This window comes from Elephantulus edwardii, unplaced genomic scaffold, assembly GCF_000299155.1.
Source record: "Elephantulus edwardii isolate Elephantulus edwardi_28Jun2011 unplaced genomic scaffold, EleEdw1.0 scaffold00037, whole genome shotgun sequence".
Lineage (NCBI taxonomy): Eukaryota > Metazoa > Chordata > Mammalia > Macroscelidea > Macroscelididae > Elephantulus > Elephantulus edwardii.
Genome location: NW_006399787.1, coordinates 20630298 through 20649033, shown reverse-complemented (window position 1 = coordinate 20649033; position 18736 = coordinate 20630298). Strand labels below are relative to the sequence as shown.

The window sequence follows — 18736 nt, the reverse complement described above, 5'->3', positions numbered from 1 at the left end:
TGCTGCCCAAGAACAACACTGGCCTAACCTGATTTCAGCTTTTAAATACCACCGAGGATACAGTCCTTCCTACGTTTGGGCCATTAATGCATTTTTGCTCAGTTTTCCTTTTAGCATTTGAACAGGGCACTGTAACTCCTTAAGTCCACATTTAAGCTCTAGATTCTAGGCTGGTTTGGTGTAGAAGGCTGCCAAGAGCATATGTACACTCCACAGATCTTAAGAAGGCATTGTGTTGGAGTTATGCTAATGAGTAAAGTTTGCTCTTGAGTCTATACCAGTTGAATTAAAAAACCATTTCAGGAACAGATTTGAGGTCTTGAACACTAATGGGTGAAAGCCAGATGAGTTGTGGGAGGATATCAAGAATATTATCCATGAAGAATGCGAAAGGTCACTACAAAGACAAAGGAGGAAGAAAATAGCCAGATTGATGTTGAAAGAGACCGAATATTGCAGGAGAGCGCAGAGAAGCCAAAGTAAAAAGGGGGGGGGGAATCCCGAAGTTATGGGGCTGAACTGAAGATTTCAAAGGGTAGCACAGGAAGACAAAGCAAAGTATTGTAATGCCAACAGCCAGAGTCAGAAAATCAAAAGGGTCAAACTCGCTTGGCATTTTTTAAGCTGAAAGAACTGAAGAACAAACTGAAGCCTCAAGTTGCAGTACTTAAAGATGCTATGGGTAGAATATTGAATGATTCAGGAAGCATCAAAAGAAGATGGAAGGAGTACACAGAGCCACTGTACCAAAAAGAACTGGCCAACACAGAAGAATTTCCTGAAACAACTTATGTTCAAGAGGCAATGGACAAAACATAACAACAGACTTCTAATTAAGAGTTAAAAGGATCTCAGCTACCACCTAGCATGTAAGGCAGGTCCAGGAAGATTTTGTAAAAACATAACACTCCTGCGTGTGATTTCTATTGAATTTTTTTTTTTTTATCTTTACTGAAAAACTTTAAAAAAAAATAGAGGTAATGGTGATGGAGAAATTTCAAGCTGCTGTGAAGGAACTGGCTAAAAACAGGGCCTCAGGAACTGATGGAATAATTGATATATTTCATTAAATAGGTGCAGCCCTGGAAGTGCTCACCAGGCTGTGCAAAGAAATCTGGAGGACAACCACTTGGCCAACAGATTGCAAGAGATCCATATTTATTCCCATTAAAAAAAAAAAGGTGTTCCAACAAAGTGTGGAAACTAGAATGAGATCACTAATATCATACATAAGCAAATTCCTGCTGTAGATTATCCAAAAGCTATTGGAACAGACCATCAACAGAGAACTATTGGAAATACAGTTGGTTTTAGGAGAGGTCATCACACTAGGAACATCATTGTCAATGTCAAATGCATCTTGGCCAAAAGCAAAGAGTACCAGAGGAAATGTCTGTGTTTCCTTTACTATGCAAAGGCATTTGACTGCATCAGTGGCTAACCTTGAAAAGAAGGGAAATCGCAGAACACCTAATTGTGCTCATGTGAACCCTATACTTGGGCCAGAAACAGTTGTCAAAGCAAGGAAACACTGCATGTTTAAAAATCAGAAAAGGAAAGTGTCAGAGATGCTTCTTGTCGCCACACCTTTTCAGTCTGTATGCAGAACAGATCACTTGGGAGCCTGAACTGTCTGAGCAGGAATGTGGCATCAGAATTGGATGAAGACTGGTCAACAACTTATATTATGCAGATGACACAACCTTGCTTGACGAAATGAGGAGGACCTGAAGCTCAACATCAAGAAGACAACGATTCTACCACTGGGCCAATTGGTAGCACCATGATAGATGGAGAAGAAATTGAAGTTGCTAACAATTTCAGCTTTCTTATCTCCACAATCAACACTCTTGGCACCAGCAGTGAGGAAATCAAATGATGAATTGCATTGGGGAAGTGTGCTGTCAGGGACCTTTCCAAAGTGCAAGCAAGATTCTACTGAAGATTATCCAAAAACAACTGGAACAGTACATCAGCAGAGAACTGCCAGAAGTCCAGGCTAGGTTTAGAAGGGGTCGTGGTACTAGGGATATTGTAGCTGATGTTAGATGGATCTTAGCTGAAAGCAGAGAATACCAGAAGAATGTCTGTGTTTCATTGATTATGCAAAGGCATTTGACTGCATGGATCATAACAAACTGTGGCTGACTCTGAGAAGAATGGGAATCCCAGAACATTTAATCATGCTAATGCAAAACCTATACTTGGACCAAGAGGCAGTCATCAGAACAGAGCAGGGCAACACTGCCTGGTTCAAAATTGGGAAGGGTGTACGCCAGGGATGTGTCCTACCTCCATACCTTTTCAACCTGTATGCAGAGCAGATTATCCGAGAGGCTGGGCTCTATGAGGAGAAGTGTGGCATTAGGATTGGTGGAAGATCTATAAACAATCTGCATTATGCAGATGACACAACTTTGCTCGCTGAAACTGAGGAGGACCTCATGCACTTACTGAAGAGGGTCAAGGACTGCAGCCTTCAATATGCACTGAGGCTCAATGTCAAGAAGACAAAAATTCTCACCACTGGACCAATCGGTAGCATCAGGATGGATGGCGAAGAGATTGAGATTGTTCACAGCTTCAGTTTGCTCGGCTCCATGGTCAACACTCTTGGCACCAGTAGGCAGGAAATAAAAAAACGTATTGCGATGGGAAAGTCTGCGGTTAGGGACCTCTCTAAAGTACTCAAGAGCAACGATGTCTCTCTGGAGACTAAGGTCCGCCTGATACAGGCCATGGTTTTTGCAATCACTTGTTATGCATCAGAGAGTTGGACAATGACTAGGGAGGATAGAAGGAGAATTGATGCCTTTGAGCTGTGGTGCTGGAGAAGAGTATTGAATGTACCATGGACTGCCAAGAAAACAAACAGATTCATCGTAGAGAGGATTAAACCAGGCTGCCCCTTGGATGCAAGGATTCTGGGGCGTCTGACATACTTTGGACATGTTGTAAGGAGAGACAGGTCTTTAGAGAGGGACATCATGCTGGGTAGAGTGGAGGGACAGCACAGGAGGGGAAGACCCTCTATGAGGTGGATTGATTCAGTGACTGGGGTAATCGGGATGGGTTTGTCAGAGGCAATGAGATAAGCACAGGATAGGACACGGTTTAGGGCTGTTGTACATAGGGTCGCTATGAGTCGCAAATGACTCGATGGCACATAACAACAGCAAAGAGCAATGATTTCAGCCTAGAGACTAAGGTGCTTCTGATCCAGGCCATAATCTTTGCAATTACATGCTATGCATCAGAGAGTGGGACAAGATTAAGGATGATAGAAGAATCAATGTCTTTGAGTTGTGGTGCTGGATGAAAGTATTGAACATACCACGGATAAACAATCAGGTCTACCTTGGAGAAGGTGAAATCAAGTTTCTCCTAGGAGGCAAGGATTTTGAAGCTCTATCTCACATACTTTGGGCACAAAACTAGAAGGGACCTCATTCTTGGAAAGGTGGAGGGACAGTGCAGGAGAGGTATACCCCGGGTGAGATGGATTGATACAGTCACTAGGTCATGGGGGTAAGTGTGTTAGTCAGCGAGACAGGCTCAGGATAGAGCAGGGTTCAGAGCTATTGTGTATAAGGTCACTATATGTCACAGGCGACTTGATGGTACAACAATAAAACAACTCTTTAGTACTTCATAATCTTGTGGGGAATATGGAGTCATCTCATCTGCCACTCAATCACTATGACTGACACAGTGACTGCTCAATGGGCTCAAACGTGTCAGAGATGATGAGGATGGATCAGGATGGAACTGGGTTCAGATCAGTTGTTCATCGGGTCACTGGGAGTCATACTTGAGGGCACCTAGCAACAATGACAGTACATCTGCCAATAATGTAATGTTAATGTATTTACTGTTTCATAAGTATTTATGTCTGTAATGGTTCACTGCTAGAAATTCCTATTTGCACTGATTTCATGATTTGCCAAGGAGCCAATTCTAAAATATTTAAACTGTTCACAAATTAAAAAGTATACATATTTTTTAACTTTAAAAAAATTTATTATGTTTTGTTTGTGCTGTCAAATAAGATCTGACTGGTACAGAAGGAAATTGCCTCTCCTTCTCCAGCACAGCATCTGGTGGATTCGAACAGCGTACCACTGGGATTGCAGTGCAGCTTCTTGCCACTAGGCCACTAGAGCTCCCCCCCAAAAGTATATATATTTTAAAAGTATGGAGACTTAATAGTTCTTAGATCCTCATATTTAATAGATTGAGCTCACTGTCTATTGAACAAAATCTGATGTTTTAGTGGCATTGTACTATAATAAGGTCTTATAACATTATAAAATAGTACTGTGCTATGGAAGTAAAGGGGCAGGTGGACAGAGAAGCAGTTACAGCATGTGATGATAAACCTGGATAAAGGTACCCCCCCCCCCGGAGATGTAGCCATTTTCAGGGGCCTTAATGATCTCAATTATCCTTAAGGCTAGTAACATGGCTTTAATATTACCAGCTTTCAAAACATTTCTGCAAAATCATACTAAAGGTAACTTTTCAAACAGTGATGCAATTAGGAATCATATGAAGGAATAATCAGATTATCACAAAAATGCTAAAAAAGATTATACTGTAGTTTGTCTTGGAACAATTTTTTCTTTAGAAAGAGAACTGACTGTATAATAATGAAAAGTGGGGATTTTATAATTTGACTCAGTCAAACTTTTAATTCTCAAGATTTTTTAACTTTAGTAAATAAAATCACTGTAATAGAAATAAATTTTTCTTTGCCATTAACAGTTCATATAAATTAAGTAGTAAAATATTCAGTCATTCTACTATACTATTGTTAAAGTTTTTGAGCTTTTCCATAACATAACTCTTTCTAATTATATAGTTCAACTTTTCCAACAACTGCAATTGGAAGAATATTTATTTACATATAATGGGAGGTGAAGATTGTCTCCTCTCCCGAGTTAACCAAATTGCCAGTCCAAGAAAATCACCAACTGTTTTAGAATATTATACTGCAGAGAAGTGATACCCCCATTACCCAATCCTCTGGTGTCCTCTGGTAGCATTTCTTTTGACAAAAGTTCTCCAGATAAATTATATTTTCCTTTTTAGCAAATTGCAATTTTAACCTTGTCAAAATAATGCAAGGAAGTGCCATAAAATGGAATGTAATCACCAGTATCTGTTCTTAAGCTGATTTTTCTGTGTAAGAATCAGGGATTTTTGATTGTTTTCATTTTTTCTGTTTCAGTTTGGGTTCTACCCTCAGTGAGTTCCTTCACTGAGTGTATTATCTCTCAGGATTCTTCTCCCTTTTAAGCCCCTTTCTTGCTATTCATGTGCTTCTTGGTAGACCGTTAATGTTTCTAATATCTGCTTCATTTCACAGCTCTTCTCTCTTGTATTAGAGACAGAAATGACATTGGTTTTCTCCATCTCTGATCATTTACTTGTACTATGCTTGGGAGGGTGGAGGGACAGCACAGGAGGGGAAGACCCTCTATGAAGTGGATTGATTCAGTGACAGGGGTAATCTGGGTCAGCGTGTCAGAGACAAGATTGACACAGGACAGAGCAGGGTTTAGGGCTGTTGTACATAGGGTCGCTATATGAGTCACAAGCGACTTGACGGCACATAACAATCACAGAGCCCAGTTAAGGGAGCTCTGGTAGCCTAATCCTTAAGGAGATGTGCTGCTGACCCAAAGGATAAGCCTCTCCCGAGGTTCAAATCCACCAGTGGGTCCACAAGAGAACAATGTAAAGTTTTCTCCTATTGTGATTTATAGCCTCAGAAACCTGACAGAGCTATAACTATAACTTACCCTCTTAGTTAGAACTGGCTTTACAACAGGGAGTAGGGTCCGGTTTAAATATTTCTCTATGGCTATTTTGAATTTTGTGAAAATAAGCCCATTTGCATATATACATAAGAGCACACATAAAAGATATACATTAAAAAAAAAAGATATACATTCAATAACATGATCTATTCCACTCCTGCTTCTGGTTTTGTAAGGCACAGAAAGAAATCAGTAACCGGTCAGTAGTAGAAGTTAGGTGGTCTATGTTTTCACCCTGTCCCCTTCATCCTCTCCTTGTTGGTCTGAGAAACAGGAGGTACATGACATTGTAAACATCACTTTTATTTCTGTTTTCCCCTCCCTGACCCTCCAAAATGAAAAGCAAACCCCACCACCTTCTTAGAAAAGGCAGTTCGGTAGTCTAGCTGTGGAAAAGTATCTTAACAAGGAATGGCTCCAGGTTATTAGAGATCAGAATCCACCATAATCCAGATTGGGTTAAAAATTTCCTGAAAGACTCTGGATATTGGTGCTGTGACAGTTTTCTTAAAGAGGCGAGTGATAAACCCTGCTCTTGAGCCAAGCCACTTGGGACTCCTGAGGTTTAGCTGAGTCTACAGTGCACCTTTCTTGAAGACTGGCTGGTTGGCAGGAACTAGAATAAAGGGTAGAACTTGGTCCAAATTCCCGTAAGTCAACTCTGCCAGCACTTGGCATCCTTCTAGGTAGTAAGTTTCAGAGGAAATGATGAGCTGTGCAGGCCATGTGAGGGTCTTCTTATACTTTCAGGGTAATTCTAATATCTCTACTAACTCTGACATTATCAGGAGCACAAAAAAAAAAATAAAAAATCAATCTGGACAAATGAAAAGTATTTAGAAGAAGCTGGCAGTGTACTGGACTTTGGACACCAATCAAGCAAGGCTGGAAGGTTTTGGCTCTTCTGGCCACCTAGGTGAATGCTGAGTCATCTGCCTTTAGGTGCCTGCACCTGTCAATCCAACGGGATGCCCAGCAGGTCACAGCTGACATCCCACAGCCGCCGAGCTACTGTCTCATTTCGAGCGCGAGGAGAGACACATGCCACCTGGCAGTCACTGGAAGAGAAAAAGAAAGGCTTATGTTGTTAAGTGTTAAGGACAGAGTTTACTCTGTGCCTGGGATAAAGATTGTGACAGAAGACTTGCCCAAGGATGACACATCCTCTAGATACTTCACAGGACTGTATTTGTCCTCCTTTTCAGAGCTGCAATTCCACTTAAAATTTCCTGAATGATAGCCCTCTTACTCACTTTTGTATTTCTTGAATCTAGTACAAGTATTCAGTGAAGGGTGTTTGTTTTGCTTTAATAACTGAGTGAATAGTCACTATCTATGAAGTCATGTAAGAAGACTTTAAAAAATTATACCATTTTAGGGGAGCTCTGGTGGCCTAGTGGTAAGGAGCTGCAACTACAATCCCAGAGGTGCACGGTTTGAATCCACCAGATGCTCTGCCGGGGAAGGAGGGGCAATCTCCTCCTGTACCAGTCAGATCTGATTTGACGGTACACGCACACAAAAATAATAAAATTTAAAAAAGGAAAAAAAGAAAATGGTGTCGTGAACATTTTAAGCAAATTCTGAAGGAGAAAAGAGAGTTGAAGAGTCTGAATCACACAAAGCAAACTTTAACACTCTGTGCAGGAAAGCATTGCTTCCCAAAGTACAGGCGAAGGACCAGCAGCAGGAATACTATCTGGGATCTTGGTAGAAATGCAAATTTTCAGGCCTCACTCCAATCATACTGAATCAGAATATCTAGGGTTGAAGTCCAGGAACCTGTGTTTTAGTAAGATTTCAATTTCAGTCAAACAAAAGACAAATCTTTAAGGTGATCTTGAATCTATCCCACCTTAATTTAGAAATCATCTTAAGGAATAGGTTTGGAGTACTGAACTCCAGTGATCGAAGACTAGATCAGTTGTGGGATGAGATTAGGAATGTCATCTATGAAGAGAGCAAGAGCTCACTAAAAAGATAGGTAAGAAAAAATAAACCAAAATGGATGTCAGAAGAGACCCTGAAAATTGCACAGGAGCATCCAGAAGCCAAAACAAAGGGAAGAGACGCTGAAATAAAAGACCTGACCTTAAGATGTCAAAGGGAAGCTTGGGAAGACAAAACAAACTTGTTGTGTACCACTGAGTTGGAACCGACCCATGGCTGACTCTCTGGCAGGTTTTCAGAGGCAGTTAGTCACATAGGAGGAAATTGCCCATTCTTCTGCAGATCACCTGGTGGACTCAGATACACGTCTTTGGGATTGCAGCATAGCTTCTTGCCACTAGACCACCAGAGTTCCCTATAATGGGATGTGCAGAGATCTAGAATTGGAGAATAAAAAAGGAAGAACTTGCTCAGCATTTCTCAAGCTGAAAGAACTGAAAAACAAATTCAAGCCTCAAGTTGCAATACTTAGGAATGCAATGGGCAAAATCTTGAACGATCCAGGAAACATCAAAAGGAGATGGAGGGAATACACAGAGTCACTGTACCAAAAGAATTGGCTGACACTGAATATTTCAGGAAGAAACACTGAGGCTCCAAACACAGCCAGAGTCTGGGTTTTTATCTTTTTCCCTCCTAACTCAGTGTCAGGAATCCCACAGATTAGCATAGGACAGGATCTAAGACCATCTTTTACTCTTGATCAGATAATGTCCAGTCTCCCAGAATTTCATAGGTTTCATTAACAATATTGGTTATTTCTATAAGGGAAGTGTCTTTCATCTGCTCCTTTTTGGTAAAATGCTTGTCTGTCAGATACTGTTGTAAAACTAAGCATCCAAATTAAGACAGACTAGGACGAAAGTTATACAGGTGTCCAGGACTTTCATTCATAGGGTCGCTATGAGTCGCCTACGATTCAACGGCACTTAACAATAACAACAACAACAACAACAGCAAGAAGAATGGGCCATCCACTTCTGAAGTATATCAGGCCTTCAAAAACCCTATGTACAGTAGAGAACATTTAGAGTAGACTAACAGATATGGCAACTGAGGCTGAGCCCTCAAATTTGGAAACACAAAAGAGGAGGAACAGTTGTAAGCAGAACTAATTAACTGGGGCAATGGGGATTGATGCATTGGAATCGGTGAGACTGGTTCAAGACAAGGTAGGCTTCAGAGCTGATGTTCATAGGGTCACAGGCGACTCGATAGCACATAATAACAACCACCATGATCAAGAGCCAATGACAATGAAGGAAGAAATTCAACCTGCATTGAAGGCATTGACCAAAAAGTTAGGCCTCAGGAATCAATGAGAAACCAATTGATATGGTTCAAATGACAGATGCAATCCTGGATGTGCTCACGAGTCTATGCCAGGAAATTTGGAAAACAGCTGCCTGGCTGACTGACTGAAAAGAGGCCTGTATTTGCTCCCATTCCCAAGGAAGGTGATCCAACAGAATGTGGAAATTATAGAACAAACTAATATCACATGCAAGCAAAATACTCAATACTGCTGAAGATGATTAAAAAAAATGGATAGAACAGTACATAGTCAGGGAACCATCAGAAGTTCAAGCAGGATTTAGAAGAGGCTGTGAGTGTGTCAGAGATTGTGATAGGGCTGCTATGAGTTGTATTCAACTTGATGGCACCTAATAACCACTATATAAAGTGATCAATAATACCAAGGAGGACGTGCGCCTTGGAAAAATCAACCATATGAGATTAAAATGGTAGCATTTGCCAGGGATAAGGTTGAAAAAAAGAGAGCTGGCAGTATAGTCTATAGTGAGTTAAGCTGACAATTATAAAGGCTGCGCATCGCCAGTGGTTCAAATCTGCTATCAGATGCAAGGGAGAAACATGGGCAGTCTCCTCCTGTTAAGATTTATAGCCCCAGAAACCTGATAGAAGGTCACTGTAAATCAGAATTGACTTGATGGCTGTGATTTGAAAATCCAGCAGGCAGAAAGGGAAGGAAAGAAAAGATGGAAACAGGAAACATATGGAAGAAATACTTGGAAAGAGTGCTGTTATCAAATCACAATAAACAGTTAAGTAGAAAAAAAGGCATACACAGAGAGCATGCAAGCAGTTGAGCAGTATGCAAAAATGTTAACAATGGGTGAGCTCTGGTGGCCTAGTGGCAAGAAGCTGCAACTGCAATCTCAGAGATGCACAGTTCGAATCCACCAGATGCTCTGCTGGAGGAGGAACAATCTCCTCCTGTACCAGTCAGATCTGATTTGACAGTACACACAAAAATAATGAAATAAAATAAATTTTAAAAAACAAAAAAAAAATGTTAACAATGGCATTATTTGTGTTAAAAAAAAGTAGAAAGTTCTCAAAACCTATACACAGCTATAGTATTCAAAACAGCTTTGTAGTGGTTCAATTAAAGACCCATAGGCAATGGAATAGAACCGAGAACCTAGAAATTAATTAATCTTCTATGGTCAATTGGTATTTGACAAGGAAGTAAAACCTATTAAGTGAGGAAACAATAACCTCTCTAACAAATGATGCTGGCAAAATTGGATATCTACCTGCAGAAACCCTCCAGCGCAGGAGGGGAAGGCCCTCTATAAGGTGGATTGATTCAGTGACTGGGGTAATCGGGATGTGTCTATCAGAGACTGTGCGATTGGCACAGGACAGAGCAGAGTTTAGGGCTGTTGTACATAGGGTAGCTATGAGTCGCAAACGACTCAATGGCACATAACAACAACAATACCTGCAGAAACACGAAATAAGATCCACATTTCATACTATACACAAAAGTCAACTCAAGGTGAATCATAGACATAGGGTAAAGGCCAGGAGCATAAGGACCATAAGACACAAAATGGAACCAAACGTGGAAAAGCTCCAGCCTACAACATAAATAGGCTAAATAAAGAAATATTCTGGCAAATAAAGCCAGAAATGCACAACTAGGAGAGAATAAAATCGATGATTAGGACTTTCTAAAAATTAAGTCGCTATGTGCATCAATAACTATTTTTAAAAAAATAATTTTAATGAGCAGCTGCACTTCTCTCCTCGCCCCCCCCACCCCAACCCGTTCGCTCCTCTCTTTCAAAAGTAAAAGAAACACTTCTTCCCTGGTACACAATCCCCCCGCACCCCTCCCACCACCCCAAGTACATTCCACTATGCAACCTTAATTGTGGACTCCTGTGATAACCATAAGACCCTATCATACATCGCTTTTAAATTATTCACTCCCTCATCTGTTTCAGTGAAGTATACAAAATTTACCCAGTTTTTCTCAGTCTTACCCCAACCCTGATATCAGTCTCATTTTGCAACAGTGGCTCCTTTTGCATCTGAGATATTTCACTCAGCATAATGTCCTCCAGGCTCACCCATTTTGAATAATATTGCATGAGTTCCTCGTTTTTCTTTTTCTTTTTTTGAGTTCCTTGTTTTTCAATGCAGCATAGTATTCCATTGTGTGAATATACCACAGCTTCTCTATCCATTCGTTTGTTGATGGGCACCTGGGTTGTTTCCAACTCCTTGCTATTGTGAACAGAGCTACGATAAACATGGGTGTGCATATATCTGCTTGGATGTCAGTTATGGTCTCTTTGGGATATATTCCCAGTAGTGGAATTGCTGGGTCAAACGGTATCTCTACTTGCAACTTTTTGAGAAAGCACCATACAGCCTTCCACAGTGGTTGCACCAAATAACTTTTTCTAATAGGGTGAAAAGAAAACCTACAGACTGGGAAAATAGCATTTGGCAATGACATCTCAGACAAGAGTCTCACAAGGAAAGTTTACAGAATACTACGGGCCTCCACAAGGAAAAGATAATAACCCAATAACAAAATGGGCAAAAGACATTATAAGACTTTCACAGAGGATAATATTCAGATGGCCAGCAGACACATGAAGAAATGCTCAAAGTCACTGGCAGTCAGAGAGATGCAAATCAATACAACCATGAGTTACCATCTCACCACGGTTGCAAAAGCAAAGTTTACCAAGACAGCAAGCAATAAATTTTGGAGAGGATGTGGAGAGATTAGAACTCTCATGGACTGTTGCTGGTGGGATCATAAAATGGTACAACTACACTGGAAGGCAGTCTGGTGTTTCCTCAAAGAGTTGAACATTGGGGGTAGGGTGGACGGGGAGAAAAGTGCAACAATGAATGAATGGAAATCCAAAATATTTGTAAATGTTCATTGAAATTAATTAAAAAAGAATAAAGTTGAACATAAAAAATCCATATGACCTACCTATTCCACAGATAGGAAATAAAAACTAAGATATGAACAGAGATTTGTACACCTATGTTCATAGCAGCACTATTCACAATAATAAGAAAATGGAAACAACACAGATGTCTAGCAACAAATGAATTGATTGAGAGACTGTAGTATGGTATGTTCACATAATGTACTATTATGCAGCACTAAGGAACAACAATTTCATAAAATTCTGTATAACATAAGAGAGTCTAGAAAGCATTATGCTGAGTGAACTAAGTCAGTCTCATAAAGACAAATACTGTATTTGTCCATTATTGTATAAAGAGAAGGATACAGACATGATGACTGGTTATCTGAGAAACTAATGAAATCTCTAGAAAACTTCTGTAGATAGTCATGTTATGATCTAGGTAGATTTAAAAAGAAAAAAGAAGGTTGACTAGTAAAATATGAATAAATACTCAAAAGGGTTAAGGGAATGGGTAGAAATCATTAGGTTAACAGAAGTTAGTGGGCAGATAGGGGGGTAAAGGAATAGGAAAGATTCAATGGGGACTCGAAAAGATGGGGTAGTAGAGGCATAGATCAACAGTAATGAATTATATAAAATATAATGTATATACATGTATGGAAGGAGGAGTGGCATCCACTTCCATAATAGCTTGCTTCCGGAAATCCTATGAACCTGGAGAGAGAATGAAAGGCACCCAAGCGTCGAGGACTCCTTTATAGGGTCGCTATGAGTTGCCTACGACTTGAAGGCACTTAACAACAACAATATACATATATGAAACAATGTAAATGAAAGATTGTGAAAACACAGTGTACATGAATGAAACAATATGTAAACAAATTATTGTATGCAAACTAATTTTTTAAAAATGGTACATAAAATGGACTATAATCCAGCTATACTGCTGTTGTTGTGTATGGCAGAGTTGGAACCGACCCATAGCTGACCCTCCAACGAGTTTTAAGAGGCACTTAATCACACAGGAGGAGATCGTCCATCCTTCTCCCATAGAGCAGCTGGTGGCCTCGAACTGCATGCCTTTGGGAATGAAGCATAGCTTCTTGCCAGGAGGCCACCAGAGATATTCACAAGTCTCCACAAATGCTATTTTAAGTCCTCTTTTAGTCAAGCATAGGTACTATTTTAGTGCTGAAGGCAGGTAATAGACAACTACAGATTAAAATTCTTTTTAATGTAATAAACAACATGCCTCTGGAAACTATGCACTTAGTGGAAACTATGATCGTTATAGAACAGGGTTCAGGGCTTTTGATCATGGAGTTGCTATGAGTCATGTCGACTTGCTGGCATTTAACAACAACAATAAAATAGAAAAACCCATAAAGAAACAATAACAACTGAATTTATATCATAGAAAAAAAAACAACAAAAAAGTAGTATCAGTATGAAAAAAAAAAATGAAAGCTAGCAGTTACCATAGAAAATATGAGTGAGTTAAACAAAAAGGTAAAGACCCTAGAGTCAAGAGATAAAAGATGTTACTAGACCATTTAGTTTTTCAGGAGGGAATAAAATAGTATACTAGATAAAATCAGAGGATGGGCAATAAAATCTCATTTTTTAAAAGGATATGCTCATACCTAAAATGCTTCCCATTCAGACTCTCAAGGCCTTCTGTTAAAGCACAGAACAGGCTTGTCTGGGCTCCCTGCTCAGGAGTCTTCAAAAAGGAGGAGAAAAGCCGACCAAGCCACTTCATGATAAGCGAGTATCGAGTCAATTCAGAGTTGACTGTGCCAGGATGTACAGAGTATGTGGTAACATTAGTGCCTGGTGGGGAAAGGGGATCAAGGAAACTTAAGAAGATAGGATCTGACATTGCCGGCCAGACACAGAGAGCAGACGACATGAACAAACACATGACCTCCCACATGTGGATTTCCCACCCATAGTGGTATCATAAACACTCCTTAAGTTATATAAGCCCCCATTTCACAGATTAGAAAATTGAGGTTCAGAGATGTTGACAACTCTGTTAGAAAGCAGCAGAGCCAGGACTTGACATCTCCTCTTAGAACCATTTCTTCTTCCACGGCCCTTCAGCTCCTCTGGTTTTTCTCATCATTCTAAAACTCAAGCTGCTATGTCTCAGTTTCTCGGACCAGCTCATCATTATCTACCTAAACTTTAAATACTGGGAGTCCTCAGGTTCCAAAATTTCTATTTATACCTTTTTTTACAGCCTTCACATATTTACAGTGCAAATTTATCCTTTAACCCTAGACTCACTATGAGGCAGAATAATGTGGTGGCGTAGTCATTTACGGCATGGATTTTGTAATCAGGCTGAGTGGCAGCTTAAAATTCTGGTTCTAGCACCCAAAGGAAGGCCTCTCCCACTTTATGGAAAGGCTTCTACCAATCATTGGAAGGCCAAACCTCTTCCTTCTATGCAATCTCATCATGAGGAAGATCTTCTCATGAGACCAGATTGTATCACAACAATCATCTGTGCGATATAATCCAGTTATATATATAAAGAAATCAATCTTGAAAGAGAAGTCATTTTCTATAGGTTGCACGGTGTGTAACCTATAGGTAAAGGCAGGCCTTTAGACTCAGTCTGAATCTGTCCATCTCTTGCAGCCTACTTCCAATCTTCAGTTACAAAAAACAGGCCCAGCTGTAACTGTGGCAGCAGGCCCTTTCTAGATGTTGGGGTCTGGAAGAATTTTCTATCCCTTTTCTATACCCAATGACTCATATCTCCACACTCATTTCTTCCAAGTTCACCTTTTAGCCTCCGGGCTAGTTCCTGAGTGAAGAGAATGTTGGCCAACTTGCTGTGACAGTATGCCAGGCCAGCACTGTAGAACTTCTCGCCCTGAAGATTATGGAAGTTGATCCTTCCCAGGTGATGTGCCAAGGAAGACACATTTATTATCCTTGATGGGGCTGATTCCTTCAATTTCTCTAGCAGTAAGTGGGTCAGGAGGAAGTGACCTGTAGGGGAAAAAAAACTAAAACTAACAGAGTTCAGGATCAATGTGCATGGAGTGGGGGTATGCAGGAGGACTTGGTAATGGAATAAAGTTTTTATCTCAATGTTTTATTATCAACCAAATATAGTGGAAGCTTAGGGAAATAGGAATAACACTGTTTTCTTAGCATCTGAAGGCCCAGTGTCCCTTGGGGAACTCTGTGTGTCTTGGCCTTCCCTGGTGACAGAGTGCTTCCTTTGCCCAACCCTGACTCCAAAAGGATGCTTCATTCCTGATGACTCTTTATGGGTGACATCAAGGTCCCCTCTCTCAGTTCCCTTTTATCTCTAGTAAGATAAAAGATGTTATAGGCCTCACCCTTGGGACATTTCCCTTACACTAGTCAGGGCTGTGATGGAATTAAGAGGTGTCATGAAGTTGGAACAGACTCACAGGTCACTTTACAGTAGGTTTTCAGAGGCAGTAAATCTCACAGGAGATTATCCATCTTTCTCCCTCAGAAGTGGATCACAGTGGGTCACCAGAGATCAAAGGATGCTGTGTTCTACCTTTAATCCTTTGACAACTATTTGATTTATCGTATCATAGGTTATCATTACATAGTTTTCACATTACATCATTACTTGCATGTCTTGGGAAGTGAGAGGGACACAATTCAATCCATAGCATACAGGTAGATCTATAGTACGTGAAAGCTAAAGTCTGATTTAATTCCAACTTTGATTAACATCACATTTTAAGAGCAGGAGGACTTTATATATTACTGTCCACAGGATAGCTATTAACAAAGGAAATATAGACCAATCCAATCAGACTGTTTGAAAATGTGAATCAGAATGGAATCAGAAATCACAGATGGGAAAGGATGCAGGATTTTAAGCAGTCCTCAAGTCTATCCCTTAGCTTTTTGGCAGGAGCATACTGTTATTCAGATAGTCTACTATGACCCCGAGATCCAATGTCATCACACACAGAAATCTCAATTAGGTTTACCAAGAACTTCAGGTTCCCTCCAGCTCTCTGATGAGGCCCTATTTCTTACCTAAGTGGTTGACTCCCATGTGCATTTCAAAACCATCCACTGTCTTAGAGTAGGGACACATCATCACTCCTGCGTTGTTGACCAAAATGTGAAGCTGCTTTTCTTCTGCAGGGAAGAGAAGACAGAGGTAGAAGTGGCCAGCCACAGTTACTCCATCTTAGAAGTTTACCCTGCAGTCAGACTTTCAAAACAGGGATGAAGACTTCACTCTTTCCTCCATTTTTCCTTTGTGTTATTTTTCATCTTGAGACATTGGTAAATTTTATATACATACTTTTACAGCAGGACAAAATTCCACCTTATACGACCAACTGGGTTTCTCAATTAATAGTCTAATTTGAGAGTTAATCACTCTTTCTGTGAAGTGTCCAAAGGCAGAGAAAAAGGGACAGATGTCTGTATGCAAACACTGCCACTGGGGGGCAGGTCTACTCTCATTTCCAAATACTAGTCTTGCCTCTTTTTTGCATCTGCTGACTCTCAGGTTGATGTCTTCATGTGGTGTGTAATTTATGACTACAAGTTCCCATTAGTGAAGATTGTTTTTCTTGGGAGGTCTGGCTTCCTGGGTTATGAAAAATATGATCAAAGAGCACTCTCAAATACACTACTATCCTGATATTATATTTTTACGCTAATTTATCAATTCAAGATTCTCATAGTTGATGGTGGGAATTCAGACCCCATACCTGATGCGAGCTTGAGACTCCATCTTGCAGATGACCTTTAACCTAACTACTCTAAGGAAATAGTGAGCTTTTTTTGTCATGTCCCTGAGCTGTTGAATAGTTTTTTTCCCCCCTTTATCTCAGGAACCAGGCCCTTTGTGAATTCTGGCTTGAGGTAGAACCTTGCCAGCTCTCAATGGTCTGAGGCCTCATCTTTGTCCTAGTGTGGATGTTTAAACCACAGGTATCAGTTCTGAAGGCCTGTTCTGCGTTCTGATACTGCTATGAGGTTTTTTGTTTCAGTTCTTGCTCTTTAAATTCTCTCATTTTGTATATTGGTTTTGTTCTTTTTTTAATTTCTTACTGTGTACCATCGAATAGGATTGGACTAGCACAGGAGGAGATTGCCCCTCCTTCTCCAGCAGAGCATCTGGTGGATTCAAGCCACGCACCTTCAGGATTGCAGTGCAGCTTCTTGCCACTAAGCCACCAGAACTCCCTATGCATATTGTATTTTTATTTATCACATATTTGTACAAGTGTGTGAATATGTATGTATGCATATAGAAACAAAAGATTTAATAGAAATTAATAATTTATGAAATAAAAGCATTATGAAGAATGTAGCCAGAATAAAGATAGTTTCACTACAAATGAGTTAAAAACAGATAAAATTGACTTAAAAGCTGACATTAACTTCTGAAAGAAGAGGTTGAAAAAATGATATAGTAATATCAACATCACCATTAATTCACAATTTAATCAGAAAAGACTGGTCTGATGGTAGTGGGTTATCAGGAACTATTAACATTAGTGCAAATAAAGCTGGTATACAACCCCCCACGGCTGAATTTCACTGGCTTTATTTAAAAAAAGGAAAAGATCAGAAAATAAAACAAAATAATTTTTAAAAAAGATTTTTAAAACCAAGGTTAGGAAGGAGTATCTAAAGCTTTAATTTCATTCTATTTAAAGATACGTTGTTGTTGTTGTTGTTGAGTACTGTCGGGTCGGAACCAACCCATAACAGACCCTCCAGAGGGTTTTCAGAGGCAGTTAATCGCACATCCTTCTCCTGCAGAACGGCTTGGTGGGCCTCCAACCGTGTGCCTTTGGGATTGCAGCAAAGCTTCTTGCCACTAAGCCCCCAGAACTCCCTTCTATAAAGGTATGGGGTGGGGGGAGGAAACAAATATAAAGAGATCTAGGGAGCTCTGGTGGTGGCCCAGTGTGTAAGGACTTGTGCTGCCAACCCCAAGGCAGATGGTTCAAATCTCCTCAAGAGAAGATGGGCAGTCTCCTTTGTGTGATTTACAGCCTCTGAAAATACACTGAGGGTCAGTTATGAGTTGGTTACAACTGACAGCAATAAGAACAAGGATATAAAGATATATACTTTTAACCCAAAGATAATTAATTTTAGTTGAATGATGAGGAAGACTGTCTGGCAAATCAAGGTAGCAAGTGACGCTACTTTTTAAAATAGATTTAATCATAAAATATAAGACGTTACCTAAAGGAATAACAGGTTTAAAAGCAAGAGGGCAATACATAACAAGTGCTTTGTTAATTCAAAGGACATAAAGAAGCTTTTGAAGTTTAGACAGTAAGGTAATCATAGTATGTAAGACCTCTTTGCCCTCACAAAATCGAAAAGCTTTCATGCATTCTCTCCAAACACACAGGGAGGAAAAAAACAAATGAAAAACGGTGAAACAGCTGGAGATAACTTGAAATTCTTTGACAGATTACAGTTAAACAAACGATAAACATACAGACCTTCAAAATACAAGAGCAAAGGCCTTGAACAATTTTCAATAAAGTGGCTAAGATAGATACAAAGATATCAGTCTTACCAGTAATGAAATAGCTGCAAAGTAAAGCAAGAGTGAAAGTCATTTTCCATCTATATACACAATTATTATTATTATTATTATTTTTAATTTTAACTTTTTATTTTATTTTATTATTTTTGTGGGAGTGTACTGTCAAATCAGATCTGACTGGTACAGGAGGAGATTGTCCCTCCTTCCCCGGC

General features: G+C 39.9%; 1 protein-coding gene across 1 annotated transcript in view; it reads right to left on the bottom strand.

Annotated features, from left to right (window-relative positions):
- Nucleotides 1–6777: 6777 nt before the first annotated feature.
- Nucleotides 6778–18736, bottom strand: part of RDH11 (retinol dehydrogenase 11 (all-trans/9-cis/11-cis)) — a 19762-nt gene continuing 7803 nt past the window's right edge. Inside the window, exons 4-7 of the mRNA XM_006884756.1 lie at nt 16031–16135; nt 14780–14989; nt 13627–13816; nt 6778–6880 (exon numbers count right to left, since the gene is read on the bottom strand). Of these exons, the coding sequence (XP_006884818.1) occupies nt 6778–6880; nt 13627–13816; nt 14780–14989; nt 16031–16135 (608 nt within the window). The remainder of the gene's footprint in view (nt 6881–13626; nt 13817–14779; nt 14990–16030; nt 16136–18736) is intronic.